General features: G+C 38.5%; 1 protein-coding gene and 1 non-coding gene across 4 annotated transcripts in view; one reads left to right on the forward strand and one right to left on the reverse strand.

The window, feature by feature from the left end:
- The window catches only part of TOGARAM1 (TOG array regulator of axonemal microtubules 1), a 71,871-nt gene that overhangs the window by 27,064 nt on the left and 23,019 nt on the right, over positions 1-21,788 (reverse strand). The window contains exons 7-12 of one of the 3 annotated variants that reach the window (XM_055132901.1): positions 17,544-17,644; positions 14,546-14,698; positions 9,454-9,537; positions 6,217-6,392; positions 5,676-5,829; positions 2,988-3,141 (exon numbers count right to left, since the gene is read on the reverse strand). In XM_055132901.1, coding sequence (XP_054988876.1) covers positions 2,988-3,141; positions 5,676-5,829; positions 6,217-6,392; positions 9,454-9,537; positions 14,546-14,698; positions 17,544-17,644 — 822 coding nt within the window. The remainder of the gene's footprint in view (positions 1-2,987; positions 3,142-5,675; positions 5,830-6,216; positions 6,393-9,453; positions 9,538-14,545; positions 14,699-17,543; positions 17,645-21,788) is intronic. The other 2 variants (XM_055132902.1, XM_055132903.1) reach the window with 2 other exon arrangements.
- On the forward strand, positions 2,469-2,575 carry LOC129403843 (U6 spliceosomal RNA). The gene has a single exon (XR_008629503.1). It is a non-coding gene; the product is annotated as a U6 spliceosomal RNA (small nuclear RNA).

Raw genomic sequence — 21,788 nt, forward strand, 5'->3', positions numbered from 1 at the left:
AAGATCTGTGAGAATAGGTGTTCTGCTCTTGTTATTGGCCATTTTGTGCCTAGCATTTTATTTTAAGGTTAAGGGAAATGAAAGGCTGCTTGAATTGTTATGATAGTTAAAATCCATCATAAAAAGGGGGAGATGTTGGGGCTGGACTGAGCTACCAGGGCAAGCCCATGTATACTGTACAGTACTATGGACAGGAACATAGGGACCCATGAAAATGGGCGAGACTTCTTGTGTGTCCTGACTGGTTTGGATGAAGCTGAACATTTTCCCCCTTCAAGCTGCCTTCAGAAAAATAATTTCAGAATACTGAAAAGAGCAGTTTTTCCTTCTCTCACAGAAGCCTGGCTGGTCTTTGACATGCAGATGGTGTTAGCCAGGTCTGACCTTTGATATTGTAAATTGTAGATTTCAGGTACAGGGCCCAGTTTTGTCTTTGGGATGTAAATCCAAGTGCTTTTAGCCCAAGGAAGGTTTCAGTTTTGGTTTTGCATCTTCTATCCGGAGGCCTAGATTACTGGTCTGTGGATACAAGGAAATAATGTTGCCTCAATGTTCTTCCTGTAACATCTTTTGATGCCTTTGGTGACATCACTGTACTGCACCCTTTAGGGGTACCATGATCAATAAAAGGAGGTCCATGAGGCCCTCTGCCTTTGCTAAGAGCCAGAGCGAGCCTTAGTCCTCCAATCAATGCATTTCTTCCGCGTTCCTATCTCAGCGCCTCCGATTGCACGAACGTTCACGCAACACTACTTAAGAATCTCAAATAAAAAATATGTCAAGTTTTATTTGCTCCAATAGTTCTGTTTTATGATCTGAAATACCTTTTTGTTGTTCGTTTTTGTTTTGGGGTGACACCTAATAACTCGTGACTCTGCATTTGGGAATTACTTCTGGTGCTCCTTAGGGGACCATATAGGATGTCAATGGATAGAACCCATGTGTGCCAGGGAAGCACCCTACCCACTTTATTATCCTCTAACTCACCAAAATAATTATTGAAGAGTCATACTGATAATAAGAAACTTGGTTCATTCTTTGTAAATAAAAAGGAGACTATGTTCCTGAGCAAGAATTTGCTCCCTGTACTATTCAAGAGAAGGGACATGAATGGTACACAGAACACAAGAAAGTAGTGAAACAAAAACCAAAAGAAAAATGACCTGTTAGCTTGTGCCATATATAATCCAACAGCAGAAAAACAACAGATGTTTTTGAACTTGCATTTTTTTTTTGACTATGTGGTCTAATGAAACAGATAATGTTACACAGACATTAACAAGAAGTGGATTTTAGGGGCTGGATCAATAGTACAGTAGATGGGCCCAGGTTCGATCCCTGAGCACCACCAGAAGTAATTTCTGAGTACAGAGCCAGTAGTAACCACTGAGTATTGCTAGGTGTGATCCTATGAGAAAAAAAAAAAAAAGTGGGATTTTTAGATGTAACATTTTCAACTTGTTGATTTTACAATGTGAGCTAAAACAAGTTTCCTTATCAATACAGTGCCGCTCACATTTTTAAAGACTTAAAAATTCCCTGAATATAATACCAAAAAAAAAAAGAAAGAAAAGACCAAGGTCACAGAAATAAGCCAAGGTTCACAGTAAGGAAGCATTAAGTGGCAAAAGGTAACTGGAGAGTTCATTTACAGATCTGACTTTGAATCTGTGAGTTGGGTGAATGGCCTCTGAGCTGGTAGAGAAAAATGGCCTGTATGCTGGTTGGAATCATGCATGCATGAAACCATCATTAACAGTATTGTAAATAACATTATCTCAAGAAAAGATTTTTTTTTTAATGACTAATCCAAAGTAACAAGAGTAAAAGCAAATTCTGAAATTTTTTATTTCAAAAATTGATCTTTTGTATGTTTAAACAGCTTACAGGTTAGATGCAGAAACAACCAATTCGTATTTATACACATAAGTAAATAACAGAAAGTCGATTTGAGAAAATAGACTTAAAAAAGAAAAAAATTAAAAAGTGGCTGAAGGGTTTTTTTTACCCTAATTTTGTCAACACTGTACATTCTAAGGCTTAAGAACAGATCCCATACAGATTAGTTTTCAGGGCAGGAAAGACAGCATGAGGGATAAAGTGTTTATCTTGCCTATAGCTGGCCCCGGTTCAATCTCTGGCATAGCATGGTTCCCAGAGCACTGCCAGGAGTGACCACTAGGCACAGAGCAAGGAGAAGCCCTGAATACCACTGGGTGTGGACCACAACTCAAAAAACTTAAAGTAATAACTTATAAAACTGCAACTTTTGTTTTGCATGTAGAGATGGTGCATTCAGTCCACAGCACCAAAATATAAAGCCAAAATAATATGGAGCGGAGTCAGGTATGGCCCAAAACCAAGATAAACAAAATAAAAATTTCTTGAATTTGGCAGGGCCGGAGAGGAGAGGAGAACACACCAAGGAGGTGTTCAGGGGCTATTCCTGGCTCTGTCCTCAGGAGTGAGTACTCACTTTGGCAGCACATATACTAAAACTGGAATGATACAGAGAAGATAAGCATGGCCCCTGCACAAGGATGACATGCAAATTTGTGAAGGAGTGACCCTTGGCAGTATTTGGGGAATTGTATAAATTGCTGGGAATACAACCCTGGTTGGATGCATGCAAGGCAAGAGCCTTATCGTCTGTACTATATTTATTTCCAATCCCTAAAACCATCATTTGAAGGTCAATTTTAATAGAAAATGTTTCAAGATTTTTTTGTGTGTGGGGTCAGGGACTGAATCCAGAACTTTATGCATGCAAGGCACATGATCTCTACCACTGATCTTTATCACTGAGCCTGTGTCAAGGTTTAAATAAAAATTTTCCAGAAAATATTTGACAATAATTTTTTTTGTCGTGCCAGAACTGAACCCAGGTTTCTTGCATACAAGGCATATACTTTACCACTGAGCCACATCCTTGGCCCCAACAGAAAACTTTTGGAACTTAAGTTGTAAAATAAGGATGATATACTTACCAGTCGTCATCAGATAAAAGCCTTAGGGCTTCTGTCAGTGCTATTTCTGGTTTGGAAAATGACCGTAGTTCTGATGAATCCATTATTTCTGGACTGTGAGTGACTGAAGGCACCCTTTCTTTATATTGTGCAATGGTTCCAGGAGATGCATCAACTAAAAGGAAAACAAACATTAAATAAAATGTCAGAATTTGGGGCCAGAAAAAAGTTTCAAGCTTTATAAGCTTGAGACAAGCTTATAAAGCAAAACAAGCAAGGTTTGATTCCCCAAACTACAGACAGTTGCCCCAGCATTGACAGGACTGATTCCCTAACACCGAGTTGGGAATAATTCCTGCATACTACTGGGTGCGACCCAAAAACAAACAACAAAAAAACAAGTCAGAATTTTGATATACAGGTATCAAATATATATCCCCACATTACAGATGAAGTAATTGACACTGAAGTTTAAGGAATCCTCATTCTTATGAGAAAACTCACTCAGAAGATGAAACTAAGGGCTGGGGAAATAATACAGGGAGTAAGGTATTTGACTTGCATGTGACTGGTCTGGGGTCGATCCCTGAAATGACATATGATCCTCTGAGATTTGTAAGGTATGTTCCCTGAGCACCACTAGGTGTGGCAAAAAAAAAACTAAAGAGAAAAGAATCTATAAACAATAATCAAAATTATTTTCCAATAATAAAAAGCATTATTTTGTGGGTACAAAATCTACAAAACTTACCTATGTCAGTAACTCAGTGGAAAATAAAATACAAACCTACCAATACTACTGTGTACTTGTTATTGGATTCCATAGTTTATTTCTTAGTAATAATTCACTGTCACTGTATCACTGCCATCCCACTGTTCATCAATTTACTTGAGTGGGCACCAGTAACATCTCTATTCCTCCCAGCCCTGAGATTTTAGCAGCCTCTCCTTAGTCATCTTTCCCGAATGATCCCTCCAACGATCATTGCCTTAGTGATCCCATTTCTATTCCAGTTGCCTTCTTGCCCAGCTCATGAGGCAGGCTTCTAACTATAGGACAATATTCCCGGCCTTTGTGTCTACTGTCCTTGTGTGTCAGTCTCATATTATATTCATGAATATTTAATTTCAGGCTCTGATTATTACAACTTGCATTAGCCTCTGAATGTTTTCAGTTCTTTTAAATTTTTTTCTGTTTTCACAGTGTTGGGGATTGAATTCAGGTGTCATCCATGCTAAGCATGCAATCTGACACTGAGGCACATCTTACATTCAATATTTTAAAAAACACAGGAGATGAGACCCATAGCCTATTCTTGGCAAGGTACAGAATCTAATTTGGGCATTAATTTTGTTTCTTTTTTGGCATCCCGCCCCATACTTGTATTACTCCTAGCAGTGCTTCGGGTACCATACTGTACCTAGGATCTAGCCTGAGTCTTCTGCATACATAATATATATTCCAGCCAGCCAAGTTATCTTTTCAATTCAGTCAGTGCAATAACTTTTTTTTCAAAATCACAGTCTGAACAAACTTTACCAATCTCAATTACCTTCACTATAAAATAAAACACCATTTCTCAATGGAATAGGAATATTTGCAGGAAGCATGAAAGAGACCTTTGAGATAACTTTAATATTAATTGGACAGAACAGTTTAGGTCTGTATACCACCACCAGAGAGCTGAGGAAACGGCGGAACTGACAGGAAGCGAGGTCTGTCTACTGACTCCCACCTTAGCAGTTTTTCTACAAATAACTGAACCACATGTAAACTCTACAGGTTAACATTTGTGACACTACTCAACATTTAAATAAGTGACTTAACCTGAAACTGAAACACTAAAGGTTCTGACCACCCGCAACCTCCGCGCCTTACTCATTTCACTAATTTATCATTTATACTGTATTATAGAATCTAACACGGATATAGCTTAACATCTGTATGTGTGGCAAGGACTCAACACACCGGCAAACAAAGTTCCAGTGTCATCTCACCATCAAAAACACTCTCGATTCTCCCTCCTCCCCCATTATAGGTGCCTTCTTTTCTTTTTTGGGGGGAGGAGTAGGGGAAAGAACCACTCCCAGTGCTTAGGGCCTTATTCCTTGGTCACTCTCTGCAATAAAAAAATGAAGAAAATGTATGTTTTTTCCCTCATCTTTGTTTTTGGACCACACCCAGCTGTTTCCAGGGCTTACTCCTGGCTCTGCACTCAGGTATCACTTCTGGAGGGATCAGAGGATCATATGGGATGTTGGGGATTGAATCAGGGTCAGGCAGGTAACCGTGGTCCCCTAAAGACAATGTCTTAAGAATTTTTCTCATTTTTTAACATTTCCACCTAATTAACAAAAATATTTTATGTTTAGAGAGAAAAAAATCAAATTATGAGAAAGGATTAATATTTATTATTATATTTTGAAGCTACTGAGTATGGAAATTTCAGGTTTATAGTTCAACACATTCAACTATTAATGCCACCTAGCATCCCAAATTAAACCATAACATTGGCTTTAGAACAGTAATAGTTAAACACACACACACACACACACACACACACACACACACAGAGGGATGAGGGGGAAGGGCATGGAGAGACAGTACAGCAGTTAAGAAACAGCTGATGCCAGTTTGACGCACTCCATATCGTCCTTTGAGCACCATCAAAACAAAAAATTTTTAAAAACACTAGAAATTTTACTTACTTTCCAATGACATTTTCTCAGTTCCTGTATATTTCGTTCGTTCCCAAGGATTTTGTTCCTTCTTTTCACAATCCTTATTATCAAAAAGTTCTTTTTCCTCTTTTCTCCTTTGTCTCATCTTATCATAAGTAGATTTTGAAATAGAAACTTTAATCTGCACAAAAAATTAAAATATGTGATATACGGAAGTGCATTTCTATGACCTCATTCCAGGTATTCTAAAATTTAATACAATTATAATGCTACTCTTCAATGAAATTTGTTACTCCTAGTTACAATCTGTTACTCCTTGAGTGTATTAGAAAACTGTTGAGTATGTACATATACATATAAAGTAAGTACATGCACAACATAAAGAACACTAAAGTGAAAACATATTTGGTGAGGACAGAGAATAATCAGTTATTTTAATGATTAAGGTTCAGACATTTCAACCATACTGATGCAATCAAAACACTTTGTCACTTCAAATCTAATAAATAAAAAAAAGACACATTTCAAATTTAAATCCACCACCCTACTAATTCAAAATCAATCTTACATCTTTTGCATTCTCAACATCAAGATATGGTGGAATACTTTGTTGGACTGCTTTTCCATAAATTCCTGATGGTGGTTCAATACTTTGTTTAACTGGAAATGTATCCCCATTTTCCACAGAAGATATCACAGGCTGACTGCAAGTTTCTGGTGCTGAAGGTGGATTTCCAAATACACCTGAAAGCAAACAACCATCAAGTTAAAAACTATTTATATCATATAATCAAAATTAAAACAAGGCTCATTATTTCAAGCAGGAACTTGAAGTAGCATCATGATATCAGTAGAATATCATGAAATAATACTAAAGTAAAACCCTCAACAGGAGGATAATGTAGGTGGTACTAAGAGCCTGGGGACAGCATTGTGGTAGAGCACCTGCTTTGAAGGTGCAAGCCACCAGTTTGACCCCAGCACTGGCAATCAAAAGTGTAAACCCCACAACCAAGTATAATTAGCACTGTGACCAAACATGTACAATACTCATCATAACAATAATGAGAAAGGAAGGGGTAATTAATTTAAAATGACAGGTTTCAGAAGATATTTTAGGATAATATCAAAAGAACTGCATAGTATAAAAGCTGAATTTACAGAAAAGAAAGGCTAGTGTGAACGGAGTAATTTTAAATTATTTCAGGGAGCAAGAATTTAATCTAGAACTTAGAGACGTTAGATTTGAAAGACAAATGAAGAGGAAGCAAGAAAGGAAGAATAAGATGAAGATGTTTATAAAAGGTGTGTGAGAAGAAAAGCCCCTTTTGGTCTGCTCTAAAGTGAAGCCTGTAGGGGGCTGGAGCAAAAGCACAGCAGGTAGGGCGTTTGCCTTGCATGCGGCCGAACCGGGTTCGATTCCCAGCATCCCATATAGTCCCCTGAGCATTACTCCCGCCGGGAGTAATTCCTGAGTGTAAAGCCAGGAGTAACCCCTGTGCATCGCCGAGTGTGACCCAAAAAGCAAATAAATAAATAAATAAATAAAGTGAAGCCTGTTGCAATGTATATTTAGGATTACAGGTCAATGCTGCCACGGGACAGGACCCTGGGACATATGTGTCTGGCAGTTGTGAGGGTGACAGCCTATCCATTATGATCACAAAGGAAGAATATAACCCTATCTATGAACTATAATGAAACAATATAACCCTATCTATAGAACTATAATGAAACGATGTAATACTATCTATAGAACTGAGATGAAAGGCATGTTTGTTCTTACTACTATAACTACATGACTAATTGTAAATATTCAAGCCTATATAAACCTTGCTGTTTGTTCAATAAATCAGAACTGCTTGACAGGACCCTCACCGTGATCGTGAGTTCATTTCTCATTTCTCGGTTGTTGTGAGGGCTGGAGCGATAGCACGGTGGAAGGGCGTTCGCCTTTCATGAGGCCAGCCCGTGTTTGATTCCTCCGTCCCTCTCGGAGATCCCGGCAAGCTACCGAGAGTATCGCGCTCGCACGGCAGAGCCTGGCAAGCTACCCGTGCGTATTGGATATACCAAAAACAGTAACAAAAAGTCTCACAATGAGACATGTTACTGGTGCCTGCTCGAGCAAAACGAAGAACAACGGGATGACAGTGACAACAGTTGTTGTAGAGGCGGCGGCACAGGTTTGCTCTTTTCCCCAGACCCCTATCTCTGCAGGAGGGAAGACTGGCCCTGTCCTCAGGACTCTGAGTAACAGCCCCTTGCTGGACGAGGGAGCAGGCTGAACAGAGGCCAGGAGAAGACCCCAACAGATCTGAACAGAGTATGCATGTGGACTGAAAAATTAGTTTGACTGGCACAGTACAAATAAAGAGGTAATAAGAGATAAGTCTGTAGGAATAACTGGAGGCAAGCTGAGGAAGCTTTAAATTGGGCTAAAGAGGCTTCAGGAAAGCTGTTATTAAAGATTTCTAAGCAACATGTCCTAGTCACCAAATATAAGATGTGTGACTTCAGCGTCCAGCATTACATTTGAGTTTTTTCAATTAAGAAAAAAATGTGTTGGGATATGTTAATTTTCTTGTTTCTGGCTTAAACCTAGCAGTGCTCAAGGCTTATTCTTGGCTCTTCGATCAAGTGTTACTTCTGGTGGGTCTCAGGAAACCATACCATGATGCTGGGGACCAAACCGGGTTCGCTGCATTCAAGGCAAATGCCTTACTGGCAGTACTATAACCCCAGCCCCTGTGTTAATTAATTTAATAAGAATAATCCTTTCATAATATATATGGGCATATGGTTTATCATTCTATAAACCTTATAATTTTGTCAATTACATTCAATAATACTTTAAAAAATAAGTTTTTGTTTCTGTTTGCTTTTTTTTTTTCTGGGAGTGGGGAAGGGTGGTGCCAGGCCTGACGTGTTAGAGGGCTCTGTTCAAGTGTTGAGACTGACTACATTATATGCAACGTAAGTGTACTATCACTCTGGTCCCTGAAAAAAAGAGTTTTTAAGTATATTTACAAACAGTTATTCAAAGATTCCCTAGGGTCCCTAAAATATATAAAAGACCTAACCAGTGTTTTCAAAATCAGCATCCCCAACCCTTGCCCCACCCCTGAAGAGTGGTAGAACAAGTCTGAGGGACAGTAGTAGTCTCAAGTACAATTAGAAAGACACTTTGTTTGTTTGCCTGAATAACATAGGTTTCTGGCAGGGATGAGAGGCACTGAACAAATTATTTTCTGAAAAGACTGGGTAGAAAAGCAAATAAATTTAAAAAAAACACAACTCTGGTATAGACTTTATGTGGAAGATACCAAATTTACATTAATATAGATTTTAAGCTGATAAAACAAGGACTATCATTTGAATATAATCAATGATAAAACAGTCCTAGATATCCTACTAAAGCATCTCACATGGGTCTAAATTGCAGCTGCCACAATTTAAAACTACTGATACGAGGGCCAGAGTTACAGTATAGCAGGTAGAATGCTTGCCTTGCATGCAGCCAACCAGGAATTGAACTCACTCTGAGCACAGAACCAAGAGTAAGCCATGAGCACCGCAGGGTATGGTTCACAAATGAAACAAAACATAACAAAACCTACTGACATGAATTAACTGTAGTTTCAGTACAAGATAGAAATGTGAAGTATTCACTTTTAGTTCTTCCAAGAGATTAAAAATTTTTAAAAAGATATATTTAACATCTAAACCATACTTGATTACTTTATGTATATGTTTTGTCCACAAAGGACAAGTGTAACTAAAAAGCTTTGAAACTTTGAAATACCTTTTCCAACAACTACTACTGAATCTTCTGGTAAGGTACTTGATGCAAAGTCAAACCCGGAAATTTGTTGTAAATTTGATGATCCTGTAAATCCAAAAAAAAAGAGGGAATAAACAAAACCTGTTCTTAAAATACTATTATGTATTTCTGAATACTAAAACATGGTCATTTATAAATCTGAAACTTTTTCACACAATGAATTTATGAACCAACTGCAAAAAATAAATTTATTGGAATTTTGTTTGGTTTTTGTTTTGAGGTGACACCAGGCAGTGCTGGGGACCATATCCAGTTTGAGTGTGGTGTTGTTCTAAGTATAGTACTCAGTGCCAGTACAATAAAGGGCCAGGGACTAAACCCGAGCCTCCTTTATGCAAAGCATGTGCTCAGCCTGTTGAACCATCTCTCTGGCTCCAAGAATTTACAATTTAGCTATCTCATAGGAATTTGTACTTTTCTAAGTTAAATTTTATTTCAATTTATGACTTCTCTCTTCTATTAGAAGGGAAAAATTAATAGGGATATTGTCAGATAGACAGTACAGGGGTCGAGACACTCTCTTTGCACATGGATAACTGTGGTTCGATCCCTGGCACTGCACTGTGGTCTCCTGAGCATCAACAGAAGTGACTTCTGAGGACAGAAACAGCGTCATTCCTGAGCACCACTGGGAAAGGCCCAAAATGCATCTCCCTGAAAAACAGATCAACATGAATGGGAATTCTATCTTAGTTCTAGTAGTTCTTTCCAGAGCCTTGTAGCATAGAAGCTAGCATCCACAAAGTGTCCAACAAATATATTACACGCAGAAGAAAAGAAAAATATACTTTATGTTAAAGAAAAATAGCAACTAGTGAGTTTCATTCCTTTTGGGTCATCTCCCAGGCTCAGAACCAAATTTTGAGGGGGCAGGGTGTGGTTCAGGCCACACCTGGCAATGCTTAGGTCTTAAACCTGGTTCTCTGCTCGTGATAAAACTTAAACCAATAACTTCTTTTGGCTATATGTGAATAAGGTTTATACCTTGAAAAACTTTTTTTTTTGGTGTTTTATTTTATTTTATTTAAATTTTTTTTAATTGAATCACCATGTGGAAAGTTACAAAGCTTTCAGGCTTAAGTCTCAGTTATACAAATCTCTATGTTTGAGGGATACTCCCAGTTGTACTCACTGTTTATTCCTCATTCTGCTCAGGGATCACACCTTGTGGTATCTAGGGGATCATATGTGGTGCTGGGAATCCAATTCGGGATATGAAAGGTAAGTGCCTTAACCCCTGTACTCTATCTGGTCCCAAGACCTTTCTTTTTTAAAGAAAGAAACATATGAAAGTGATCGCTTTTGATATTTTTCTTTAGTACAGTTTGAAATAAGTTTTAGGTGTATGACTTAGCAGCAAAACACTTGCCTTGCATAAGCTAGGCTCTGCGTGCCTTCTCAGCATCACACACACACAAATATCGTTTGTAATCATGAAAATTAATGTCCATTTTATATCACATGCCAAGAGAAATATCACATAACTCCAATCGGTGTTCAGTAACCAAGAAAAGAAAATCTCAATAAATTGAACAATTTGCCCAACAACAGTGCACAAACTGTCAAGAAATGGCAATACATAGCTTAGATTTACACATAAAGTGGCAAGAAATTACTAAATAATCACACAAATCTCATGAGGAAATATATAAAGTACAAGTTCTTTTTATTTTCTTTTTCCTCTTCTTTTTTGGGGGCACATCCAGTGGTGCTCAGGGATGACTGCTTGCTCTGTGATCAGGAATTACTCTTGGTGGGCTCACAGAACCACTTGGGATGGCAGGGATCTAACCTGGGTCAGCTGCAAGCAAGGCAAGCGCTTCATCCACTATACTATCACCATTGCTCTGGCTCCTTTCTACTTTTTTCTTTGTTGTTTTTATGAGGTGCTCGGGATTAAACCCAAGGCCTCAAATATTTAAGTAGTGGCTCTACCATGGGGCCATATACCTGGACCAAGAACACGTTGACTCTAAATAGCTGAACTTATTTTTTAATGTTACCTTTACTTTTTCCACTAATTTTCATCTAAACAAAGAAATGTTAGTCAAGTCTCAATTCCAAAGTATAAGTTAAAAATATTCTTTTTGTTTTGGGAGTCACACCTGGCTATGTTCAGGGCTTACTTCTGGATCTGTACTCCGGGATCAGTCCAGCTCAGGAGACTGTCGGTTTACCAGTGATTGAACCCGGGTTACCAGGTGAGAGACAAGGGCCTTACCAGCTGTACTTTCTGGCACCCAAACAACTCAGTTTTTAAAAAAATGTTTATGATTGAGGCACTGAAGAGAAACTATTACAGTCTTTATTATTCCTAACTCACTTAGAGAAACCATTAATTCCTGGAATCCAGTTTGCTAATATTCTTGGCATCCAATATCAGTCACTTTCACTGCCATTAGTTGTGGTTTGTAGGTATTTTGACAGAAAGCATACAGGCTCAAAGGAACAACCAGCAGAGAACAAAGGGGAGGCAGTGTTTCAGAGATATAATCTTTTCTTTTTACTACTTGGGGCAGGAAGGGGATGGCGGGGAGTGGAGCATGGGGCACATCCTTCAGTACTCCAGGCTTACTCCTGGCTCTGCGCTCAGGGATCACTTCTGGCAGGCTTGAGAGACCATATGGGATGCTGGGGATTGAACCCAGGTTGGCTGCGGATGAAGTAAATGGTCCATCCACTGTGCTATTGCTTCAGTCCTTTCATTATGTGTGGCTTTGGGGCCTCAACTGGTGATGCTCAGAAGTTACTCCTGGCTCTGCACTCAGGAATTACTCCTGGTGGTGCTTAGGGAATCATAGATGATCAAACTCAAGACAAATGCAAGACAAATGCCCTACCTGTTATACTAATCTTCATCCCCAAGAGAGAAATAATCTTAAATATTCCAAATTTTTCTTGCAAAATGAATCCACTCACACATGGTATTCAATTCTAATAGGTCTTTTGGAATCCTATAACAGTACACTCAATATATACTTTAATATAGGAAAGCACCCTACCTGCTTTACATTCTCCGCACTACACCCCCCCCCCCGCCTTTTTAACATGAGAAACACATTACAAATTACAAAAGAACCCACTGTATCAAGCAGAGTCAGAACAACTGTTATTTGGGATCTGTTATTCTCCCAGTGCCACAATAGATCATGACACAGCCAGGTGTGTGAGAGCACTGCAACTAAAATGTGCAACTCTTTCGAGAACTACACCTACAAGATGTGTGAACACCACAGCCAGGAGAAGTGTGAGTCTCAGTGTGAGTCTCAGTGCGAGAAGTGTGAGTCTCAGACTGACCTCCATTGAGCAGTACAATCAGAATGTATGCAAGCGCAACTTAATGAGTGCGACTTCAGTCAGAACATCAACATGCACCATACCTAAGGTGTGCAACCTCAACAGGCACTGAGGTCATGTGAGCTCAGTGTGGAAGACAAAGTAACAACAATAAAACAATGGAGGGCTGAAGCAATAGCACAGTGGGTAGGGCATTTGCCTTGCACGCAGCCGACCCGGGTTTGATTCCCAGCGTCCAATATGGTCCCCTGAGCACCGCCAGGGCTAATTCCTGAGTGCAAAGCCAGGAGTAACCCCTGTGCATCACCAGGTGTGACCCAAAAAGAAAAAAAAAATGGATAACTCATTTTTTCCTGTGTTGTGTGTGGACAATGAATGAATTACTTCATATATCAACTTTTTTTTTAAATTTAAATAAAGGACTATGTTTCATGTGGCCAGAGATATCTCTCTATTGTACAGCAGGTAAGGCACTTGCCTTGCATGCAGCTGATCCAGGTTAAGTCCCCAGCATCTCAAATGGTTGGTTCCCTGATCAGAGCCAGGGAACCCCAGATTATCACCAGGTATGTAGCTTAAAAAAAAAACAACCAAAAAAGGACTCTGTTTTTAACCAAGCCCTCTCTTAATATGGTTTATTTCATAAATATATGTATATATTTTGTAGTATATGTATAGATAAATGTATGTACATACATTTATGAAATAAACCTATATACATGTGGCCTAAAATGATAAGAAATCAAAGAAATTGATCTTAGCACAATTATAATTGCTACACATAAAAACTGATAGCTTCTTACACTTGCTGATATATTATAATGCTTAAGTATGGTGATTATAATTATTCTATGCAAATATTTATGTTCTTCAAAATTACTAGAGCTGGGGAGATGGTGCAAAAGGTTGGAGCACATGCTTTGCACACAAGCTCCAAGTTTGGTTCCCAGCACCACATGGTTATCCAGCACCGATCATGGTCCTGAATACCATGATATGGCCCCAAAGCAACCAAATTAAAAAATCACTTTCTTGGCCAGAGTGATAATATGCTGGGTGGGTAGGGTCCTTGCCTTGCATGTGGCTGACCCATGTTCAATCCCTAGAATTCCATATGTCCCCTGAGCACAGCAGAAGTGAGCCCTGAACAAAGCAAGATTATGTCCCCAAAACAAACAAACAAAATCACTTTCTCTTAAGTCTGTGGGAGAGTTTTAAACGCTGTTGTAATAAACTCTTTGGGGGGAAAAAAAAAGGACAGCTGTCACAGAGACACTACTTACTAATAAGTTGTTTGTTTTTCTTTTTAGTTAATAAATTGTTAATGACTCATGTGATAAATTCTTTTCAGGTTCCACCACAGGGAAATTAAATTCCCATTTCTACAGTTTTACTCCATGGTTACAGCCTAAGTAGGCATCAGGGAGTTATTTACTACAATGTTTCTCCACCCTATGAAAGTGGTAAGTGTATGTGTATCCTGGGATAAGAAGGAATTTCTAATTTTAACAAACTCTATGGCTAAGTGACTATGGCCAGTCACTTTCCTACAGTAGCTTTTCAAGAATGGTTATAAAACAATCCATAAACCTGTGAGCTGTTCTATTCAACAAAATTACTTAAGAAACAATACAGTAACACAAAGGTAAGAATAAAAAACCTCAAAAGTGAGACACCTCAGTTAATGTTTAGAGAGTATTCTTTCTAAGTTAGAGATAACTAATCTTAAAAAGTAATTGCCAGAATATTTACTAACCTTTTGTATGTTTAAAATGTCTTGGGTGTTCCTTATTTTGTATTTTTGAAACACTAGCTGAAATGTCATGTGACCTATCATTTTCCAAATGACCACATCCAAACCCATAGTTCATTCGCTGACCGATTATGCTTACACTGGATGTTGTGATCCCTAAAAAATAATACATAAAAGTATTTACTTGAATGATTTAGGTAGTGATATTGTAGATAGGTACATAGCTCTCCTCTAAGTCCTAATGTTTTTAAAAGGTCAGTAATATGATACTAAAATTATTAACTTAAAAAATTATAATTAAAACATTTTAATGAATTTTACCTTTCCTAGTAGATAAAAATATTTATTATAAGCTTATATTAAAATATTTAAATTTTAAATTACAAAATTTGTTTTAATTATAAAGTAATATATATCCTTAAAATGACAAGTATTTTATGTGTAAATAACACTATAAACTTTGAATCAAAAAAATTAGAATGTAAATTGTATATTAGGAGAATTTAAGATTCTACAAGTCTTTTCTTCCTTTCACTCTATGTAATGGATATACATTGGTCTGGCCAGTGAGGCAGTAAACTAGCTGTTACAGAGCTCAGAATATAGAACCATGCTTCCTGTCTATCTAATTCAGAATGTTGTCACTTAAAAGCTAAGCACTTAAAAGTAGAGATAAAAGCAGTCCCTCTTCTAGAACTATTGTGGGGACTAGATAAAGGAAATACATATAAAGGAATGTGCATTATGCATAGTATATTATAAATATTCAAATGTTATTTTAAAAAGTATAGTGATCCATCTCTGAGGAACAATATTTTGAATCCTTGAATATGAATCCAGAAAAGTAAAATAGGGTATCCTGCTTTTGGAGACCCTTCCTATAAACTGGGAGCTTCTCTGTCTTACTCTCCTTTCCTTTCTGTTTCCCTAAATGAAGTCTTTTTCTGAATTCATTCATTTTGCTCTCAGGTCCCTTGCTTTCAACTTTGATTACCTGAACACAAGAACCTGCTACATTTGTCCTGCCCTCATTATCCACCTAAGGTAAACTGGCAAATTCAGTTTCTCTTTTCTGTTGTGTTTGTTTGTTTGTTTGTTTTGTTTAGTTTTGGGGTCATACCCAGCGATCCTCACTCTGCACTCAGAAATTACTTCTGGTGATGCTCAGGAGACCTTATGACCAGGGATTAAACCCGGGTTGGCTGCATGCAAGGCAAGCTCCCTACTTGCTCTACACTGTTCCGCCCGAATTCAGCCTCTGACGTTTACTTTTCTTCCTCTCTCAAGCCTTTCTCTCTCCCACCAACCTTGCAACATGTAATGCTGAGAGCAGCAGCAGCAGCTCCTCCTATGCAAACCTACAGATACTGGCCTTCTGCTCCTGCCCTCCTACTGACACCTAGGCCGGCAGCTGTGATACAGGGGGACTGGAGAACTGAGATCTTGCCCAAAGCTACCCTGGAATATCCAAAGCTCCCTCTCTCCTAAAGCCCTGTCTGGGGTACTTAGTCACAGGCAAAAAGGTCATTTTACTCTCCTCATTTAGAATGTGTTCTCTGTATCTTCCTTTCAGAATCACTGGGAGTAAAATGCAGGTTCCCAGAAGGACAACTGAAAAGTGCTGAGGCCATTCCCTGAGGCATTCCTGGAAGTCCCTGGGATAACCTCAGGATGGGTGAAGAGTACTTGGCTTCCCTTTCTCTTCTCTTCAGCTTGGGTTAAATTCTCATCTCTCAGTCTGGCCATTCAGAGCAGGCCTGGAGCTCTGGCCCCTGCTAACCATCTTTTTCTCTTTTCTGCTACACTGCTTTCACATTACACTTCATAGCAGACCAAAACGACCTATCCCCACACACACAAAAAAGAGAAAGCAAGCAAAAAAAAATAATAATAATAAACTTAAATAAAATAATTGCAACACCCCTATAAAGATATCAGTGCAAAATGCATTAGTATCACAAAAGAGGTAATAAACAATTTTGTTTGTTAATAGGGAAAGGCTCCTCAGAGAAAACAATTGAGCTGTTTCTAATACAGGGTATATAGTGCAGATCCTATATTTTATCCAGAACAGATAGTATAAGCAAGTACAAAAAGATAGAAAATGGTAAAAAAGGGGACTAAGGTGAGGGAGGTAACTCGAAGGGCTGGAGCCCATGCATGCATGCTGGGGCCCCAGAGGCACACCTGGAGTAAATATAAGGAATACCAGGTTCCCCCCCAAAAAAATTAAATTAAAAAATAAAAACTGCCTTTTTTAAAAAAATAGAAACTGCCTTTGCTTTAGTTTTGTAATTTAGGGCCATATCAGGCAATACTCAGTAGTTACTCCTGTTTCTACACTCAGGAATCATCCTGGCAGTGCTGGGGGGACCATATGAGATGTCAGGGATACAACTGGGGTCAGACACATGAAAGGCAGGCACCCTAGGGGCAGTGCTATCTCTCTGGTCCCCAAATTGCTTTTTTCTTTTGCTTTTTGAGTCACATCCGGCAATGCATACAGGCTACTCCTGGCTCTGCACTCAGGAATTACTCCAGGTGGTGCTTAGGGGATCATATGGGATGCTGGGAATTGAACCTGGGTCGGCCGCATGCAAGGCAAAAACGCCTTACCCACTGCGCTATTGCTCCAGCCCCTCCAAATTGCCTTTTATAATGGCCAGGGTTACCAAACTGTCCTGGTATATTAAAATTAAATAGATAATTTTCTAAATTCAGATGACCAGAATATATTCCATGTCAACTAAATCAAAATGTCTGTGAACAGGAGAGGCTTAAAGAGTAAATGTTACTTAGACAAAGATTTTTTTTTCCTAAGAATAAACATTTATTCCTGTGAAAATGATCGTGAATATTAAAGATGTATAGTGCTAACTGGTAATTATAAATATTCTAAGTCTAAAATATTGAATTCATTATTTTATTTATATCATTTGAAAAATCTTTTTTTCTTTTATTTAAAAAAGGGAATGCTTGTAAAATGATTATAAAGTAGTACCTGCACTGGGACTTTGTTCGGTTACAGAAGAGTTTTTATTTTTTGCAGAAGAAAGTCTAGCTGGACAAGGTTTTGATCCAAATGTTGGAAATATGTCGGACCTACAATGAAATAAGATAATTTCAATAAATGTTTATGGATTAGAACTGTTCAACAAAATCACATCAAACACTGTATATTTTATTAACCCACTACATTTAGGTAAATAAAGCATCAATAAATATGAAAAACTATGGCTACCCCTGGTTCACTTTTTAAATTTTAAATTAGACACATGATCAATTTTTAATTATTTATAAAAGATCACCAAAAGGCGAGATTCTCTAAATTACACAGGAAAAGTCTAAACTAAAACTAAGTTATCCCTAATTATATAAATTTTTATTTCTGTTTGTTCCCTCCCACCAACTCAGTGGTGCTCAGGGGACCAGATGTGGTGCTGGGGATTGAACCCAGGTAATTTGCATGCAAAGCAAATGCTCTACCTGCTATAGTGCTGCTCCAGCCCCTAATGATACAATTTCAACCTCATAGAAAAAACACAACTATTTCTAAAAAAGATCAAAGAACTTTGGGGCCAGAGAGATAGTACAGTGGGTAGGGAATTTGACTTGCATACAGTCGCTCTGGGTTCATCATTAGCACCCCATATGGTCCCCGAACCCTGCCAGGAGTGATCCCTGAATTCAGGGTCAGGAGTAAATCTGGAGCACTACCAGATGTGACAGACATACACACTCATAAAGAAAGAGAGAATTTGGCCAATGCTACTTACTTTGTGTGCTTTCCTGACACTGTAAGTCTATAGCATTGTTGCTTGAAGAAAGCAAACTGGACATTGTTAAACCAGTGTTAAGGGGGCCTGAGAGATAGTACAGCAGGTAAGGTGCTTGACATGCACATGGCTGAGCCAGATTCAATTCTTAGCACCCAATATGGTGTCTTTTCCACCCCACCCCACTCCCTGGCCCCCACATTGCCCAGTACCAAAAGTGATCCCTGAGCACAGACTCAGGAGTAAGGACTGGGCAGCACCTTACTCCAAAGGATAGGCTCCAAAGAAAAACCAAACCAAACAAATAAATCAGAATGTAAGGGAAGTATTTTAAAAAACTGATTTATTATTATCATGTAAATAAATCAGTGAGGGGCTGGAGAGAAAGTACAGTGGGTAGGGCGCTTGCCTTGCACAAGGTGGACGAGGGTTCAACCCCCGGGGTCCCATATGGTCCCGCAAGCACCAACTGGAGTGATTCCTTAGTGCAGTCAGGAGTAAACCCTGAGTATCACCAGGTGTGGCTCATAAACAAAAAAAAAGTCAATGAAAAATATTATAAAAAATAAGACTTTACAAAGGAGTATAATTTTTATTCAGATAAGTAAATTTGTTTATGGGCCTACTTAGACGTCAACATTAAAATTTCTTGAATTTAATTTTCTCCTTTTTTGTTTTTGTGGCCACTCCAAAACCACTCAGAGTTACTCAAGGCTTACTCCTGGCTCTGTACTCAAGGATCACACTTGGCAGTGCTGGGCGACATACGCAGTGCTTCAGATTAAACCTAGGTACAAAGAAGGCAAGCATTTTACACATTATACTATGGCCCCAAAACTTATTTCTTGAGATTACTGTCAATTCATACTATACTGAGTATATATTGAGCATATTTATTCTGATATTTATACTGAGTATACTTTTCCCTCAACCTAGTACTCCAGTGGGGGCCGGAGTACTAGGTAGAGAGTTAATTCTTAACGTAGGATTCAAGCTGACTGAGAATAGTTGTCTAAAATTACTTAAATTTCTTAAAGGTAATTCAGTCTATAAATGAATGTATGCTGAAATTCAATCCATAAATGAATGTATGATATACCCTCAAAAAACATCTTCCATGACATAATAAACAAAATAATCAATGCTCAGTTTTATGTTCTAATTTGTTTTTTGATTTTGAGACCACACCTGGTTGTTTATTTATATATATATATATATATATATATATATATATATATATTTTTTTTTTTTTTTTTTTTGGCTTTTCAGGTCACATTCGGCAATGCTCAGGAATCACTCCTGGTGGTGCTCAGGGAATCATATGGGATGCTGGTAATCAAACCCAAGTCAGCCACGTGCAAGGCAAATACACTACCCGCTGTGCTATTGCTCCAGCCCCACAACTGGTTGTTTTTAGGCTTAACTCCTGGCTCTGCAGTCAAGATCACTCCTGGAGGGGTTGAGGGAACGGGGTATCAAGGATTAAACCCTGGTTAGGCACATGTAGAGATATGCAGCCTAACCCATTGTACTCTCACTCTGGCCCTAAAAGAAACTTTTTCCACAATTGGGTTCCATATTACTTATGCAGCCTTGCAGTATGAGGAATGCATAAACTTCATTAAAGATAAGGGAAGGACAATATACTTTGTGTGCATACACACATATAAAATGTCTAATAACAATAAAAACTTAATTACTTCACTAGTTCTCACAGCCATTCTAGATCCATTTTATAAATATACTGCATTATTCTACTTAAATAAATACATCAATGGAATTTTCACATCAGGGCCAGGGAGATGGCTCAAGAGTTGGAGTGCATGAATTACAGAAAGCCCAGGTTTGATCCCCTGAGCACTACCAGAAAAGCCCTCAATCACTGAGCCCTTGGTTAGAAGGACTCCTGGATGTGGCCCCAAAATTTAAAAAGTGAAGAAAAAAAGAAAAAGAAAAAAAATAGAAAGAAAAAGTTTCAGGAAAATATAAGCTGCTACTTACATTGGAAATGTGGAGGTAAAAATAATGATGAAGTAAACTGCTCAGAACATACTCAATTTAGTTCTATTAGTTGTTAAAATTTAAGTTTCTATTTAAGTTAACAGACCACCAATTCTCCTTTGATTATGCAACATAATAGTGTTAGAGGTTGCAATCTCATTTAAGTGAAAATAAGTTTAGACACTTTTGATAGCAAGTACAGGAAAATATTAAATGAGAATAAAATTTAAAAGACTGACAACAACAAATATCAGTTAGGATATGAAACAGAAATCTCATTTGCTGGAGAGGGTATAAATTGCACAACCATCTTGGAAAGTTTAGCATATATATCTCTATAGATATAGATATCTATATATATCTAAAATATATATGTGTGTGTATATATGTAGTTTTTGTTTTTTGGGTCACACTCAGCAATGCTCGGGGGTTACTCCTGGCTCTGTAATCAGGAATTACTTCTGGCAGTGCTTGGAGGACCATATAGGATGCCGGGAATAGAACCCAGGTCAGCCGCATGCAAGGCAAACACCCTACCTGCTGTACTATCTTTTTGTCTAAAATACTGACAAAATTCCCAAAGATTCTAGAAGGGTGCTACAGGTATTGTCAAATATCAAGGCAGATTACTATTTAAAACTCAGAGTTGGGGCTGGAGTGATAACACAGCGGGTAGGGCATTTACCTTGCATGCTGCCAACCCGGGTTGATTCCCAGCAACCCATATGGTCCCCCTGAGCACGACTAGGAGTAATTCCTGAGTGCATGAGCCAGGAGTAACCCCTTACATTGCCGGGTGTGACCCATAAAGAAAAAAAAATCCTGTAAAACTCAGAGTTTACTGAGGTAATATGGAACATTTGTCAAATTACTATGTTAAACTTACGCACTTATTCTCATCAGTGTGAGATGGCCAGGACCCAAATTCCAACATTATAAGAGCAGTCCTGCCTGGGGCTGGATATGTAGAAGGTTTAAGATACTTGTCTTAAACTAGCCAACCTTAGCTTGATCACTGGCACAACATATGGTCCCCTGAGCACTGCCAGGAGTGATCCCTGAGCACAGAGCCAGGATTAAGTCCTGAGCTCTGCTGAGTGTGGACCAATGCCACCTCTCCCACAAGAAAAAAATAAAAGAGATTCCTGAGATGGTTGTAAAACTATGGTATAGAGTCTTAAGTGTCTATAAAATAATGGAAATACAAGAGAAGGTCAGGTTGCAGCTAAATTGTGTTTATTTACCTAGGAAATTTGGGAGTAAGGGTTTCTTTTGGGAAAGGTGGGGGAGGGCATATCCAAGCAGTGCTTCAGGTTTGAAGGACCATGTGGTGCCAGGTACTGAACGTAGCCTCCCTCCTGCATGCAAGGCATTCACTCAAGTCCACTAAGTCATCTCTGCAGCCCTGGCAGTGAGTTTTAACTAATGGCAGCAGTATAACTATCCAAATGATGAGCCACTGATACAAA

This window comes from Sorex araneus, chromosome 3 (genome assembly GCF_027595985.1).
Source record: "Sorex araneus isolate mSorAra2 chromosome 3, mSorAra2.pri, whole genome shotgun sequence".
Classification (NCBI taxonomy): domain Eukaryota; kingdom Metazoa; phylum Chordata; class Mammalia; order Eulipotyphla; family Soricidae; genus Sorex; species Sorex araneus.